A 2,768-nucleotide genomic window follows, 5' to 3' on the forward strand; every position below is an offset into this window, starting at 1 on the left:
TGCCCCACCCCACACCATTGGTACAGTCCACTTGCTTCCAGGCAGCATGCACACAGTGCTGCCTCCCACCCTCCTCCCTCCTCCTCAGCCACATAGGTAGGGCTGTGCACCCGCACTGGTATAGCCCATGCTCCTTCCCTGCAACAGGCATTGGTATGGCCCACTCATGCCCTAGTAAAGTCCAAAGTAGGGGTGGTGTAACCCACCTCTCCCGCTCCCTGCAAAGACATGGTCCCCCAAACCAACCCAGAAAGTATGTTATATATGTGGTAATAAATGTAATATTTTTCTTATTTGGCACACAATTAAAATTACTTATTTTTATAATAATTGAAGTTTGGGGGCGGTGGTTTTTGGTCTTGCCCCAGGCACCAAACTTCCTTGCTATGGCACTGGAATCATATAGGCATGGACTCTGGAATCAGTGATCACCTAAAAGGTGAGAAATCTATTAATTCATTCTGAGGCCTTGCCAAACAGAAGCGTACAGGGTCTTTCTTCCATAATAGCTGTGCCTTTGGCAGTCCAGATGGAACTGCTTGACATCTTAGATAATTTTCTAAGCTTTGTACTCGGAATATTTGTCCTAAAAACTGTTTCTCCTTTTGATTGCAGTGTATTGCAGGCACCGAGAACTGGCAGAGAGTGAACACTGAGATCCCTGTAAAATCTCCTCGTTTTGCTGTTTTTGATTTGGCTGAAGGGAAATCTTACCATTTCCGTGTTCGCTGTTGTAATTCAGCTGGCATTGGTGAGCCCTGTGAAGCAACAGAATCAACTGTGGTGGGTGACAAACTTGGTAAGTGCATTACCAGTTATATTATGCAGTCTCTGAGACTATATAATGGTTGAATTACTTTACAGGAAGAAGACTTATGGGTTTTACATGGTTGGCACTACTGTGGACTGTAGATAGAGATATGTTCTTTTTTACATAGTTAATCATGACCTGAGTTATTGATCCATTGTATATTAATGGCAGATACAAAAACTGCAGCAAAGACAGCAAGTGATTTAGTAAAAGTTAAATACATGAAAAGAAAATTGCACAAGGGGGAGAGGGAATTCATCCAAATTCATACTCTTTTTTTGTTTGCAGTTTTTCACTGAAAATAATTCCTCTATATTGCCAGCCATTGGTGATGCATAGGGGGTGCACATGCACCCCTGAGCATGACAGTGCACCCCCTATGAAAAGGCATCACCAACACTGCTAGCGGCACCCGCAGGTGGTTGCCGCTTGCCACCCCTTCCCCTGCTGCCAACACCACCAGCAGCGCCTGTGGGCAGTCCATGATTGCTGCTGGCCACCGCCGATGCTGCTGGCACCGTCTGCAGGTGCTCACTGACCTCTGTTCAGTGCTCGGTCCCCGCTCCCCGCCAGCTCCACAACTGCCTGCAGGAGCTCCCTACTTACTGCCGCCACACTCCCGCCGCTACCGCCACCTGCTGGAGCTCACCATACCCCTCAGCCTCCAGGGGCATGTGGCGTTCATGTTGCCAGCCCTAATTATTACTGTTTTACCGAAAAAATATGATGCTTATAATACTTGCATGGACACAGAGACTCCTTTTTGTGTAAGAAAATCTAAGATAGTAGTCACAGTAAGGACCTGTGGCTTTTAAAACATAAGGCTGAATTATGCTAGAAGTTATGCCCTGAAGTCAGTGGAGTTATTTGGATTCACACTAGTGCAACCAAAAAAAGAATGTAAATTATAGTCTATAGTATAGCACAATTCCAGCGTTACTGGTCATTCATTTGGTTTTGTTTTTTCCCCCACCAGATATTCCAAAAGCTCCTGGCCGTATTATACCAACCAGGAATACAGACACGTCAGTGGTTGTCACTTGGACAGAACCCCAAGATGCAAAGGAGTTGGTTGGGTATTACATAGAAGCAAGCATAGTTGGATCTGGTCATTGGGAACCATGCAACAACAATCCAGTGAAAGGCACAAGGTAATATATCCAAAAGCATGGAATGCAAGATTTCTGATTTGCTGGCTTTGGTTACCAAACATGGCAACTTTTTTTGGTGGCTTACTCTTGACAGGCACCAAAGTCTGTGCAAGGGACTGGTGGCAGTAATACTAATGATACCAAAGTAGCAAACAAAGGCTTAAATCACTTTAGGATTGGGAGGGCAATTATTTTGGATGGAGGGCTGCTTACCAAATTTTGGCAAGTTGTCAAGGGCTGCATGGGTAGCCTCACCCCTTGACAGGTGCCCCACCCCTTGGTCTCCATCTTGTGACCAGAAGTCCCATCCCCTAACCCCTGACCTTTGCCACCAGAAGTCCCTCCCCTTGCTCCCAGAAGTACTCCTTTCAGCAAGGGGTTTTGCCATCTCAGAACCAGAAAAATACCAAATTATATTCTAAAAAGTGATCAACATTCATTAATTTGATTTCAAAAAAAATGTTTGTCCTGGTTTACATGCATTTGGATAGTGTACATAGTGGTGAATGCACAATAGCTTAAAATGAAGTCTTATTCTTGTACATTGTGGGGAGTGGGTATAGGTTTGTGGGGGCTGTGGGTGTGTAAGTATGTGGGGTGTGGGTGAATTTGGGGGTAGGGTGGCTGGGTTTGTGTATGACAGTGCAAGGGGAGGCATAGGTGCACGTGTATGGAGGGGTGTACTTGTGTGACTCACCCTATGAACACACACACACACACACACACACACACACTCACACACTCACACACTGAATACAGTAGGAAGTTTGTGTCTGCAATTTTAGTATAGATGTAAGAGATAGGAA

The 2,768-nt window shown here is 45.3% G+C and overlaps 1 protein-coding gene across 1 annotated transcript in view; it reads left to right on the forward strand.

Moving 5' to 3' along the window:
* The window catches only part of MYOM1 (myomesin 1), a 154,798-nt gene that overhangs the window by 77,377 nt on the left and 74,653 nt on the right, over window positions 1-2,768 (forward strand). The window contains exons 15-16 of the mRNA XM_019525827.1: window positions 616-799; window positions 1,788-1,962. Coding sequence (XP_019381372.1) covers window positions 616-799; window positions 1,788-1,962 — 359 coding nt within the window. The remainder of the gene's footprint in view (window positions 1-615; window positions 800-1,787; window positions 1,963-2,768) is intronic.

Source organism: Gavialis gangeticus, unplaced genomic scaffold (assembly GCF_001723915.1).
Source record: "Gavialis gangeticus isolate Ggan-Ray unplaced genomic scaffold, GavGan_comp1, whole genome shotgun sequence".
In the NCBI taxonomy this organism is placed as follows: Eukaryota; Metazoa; Chordata; order Crocodylia; family Gavialidae; genus Gavialis; species Gavialis gangeticus.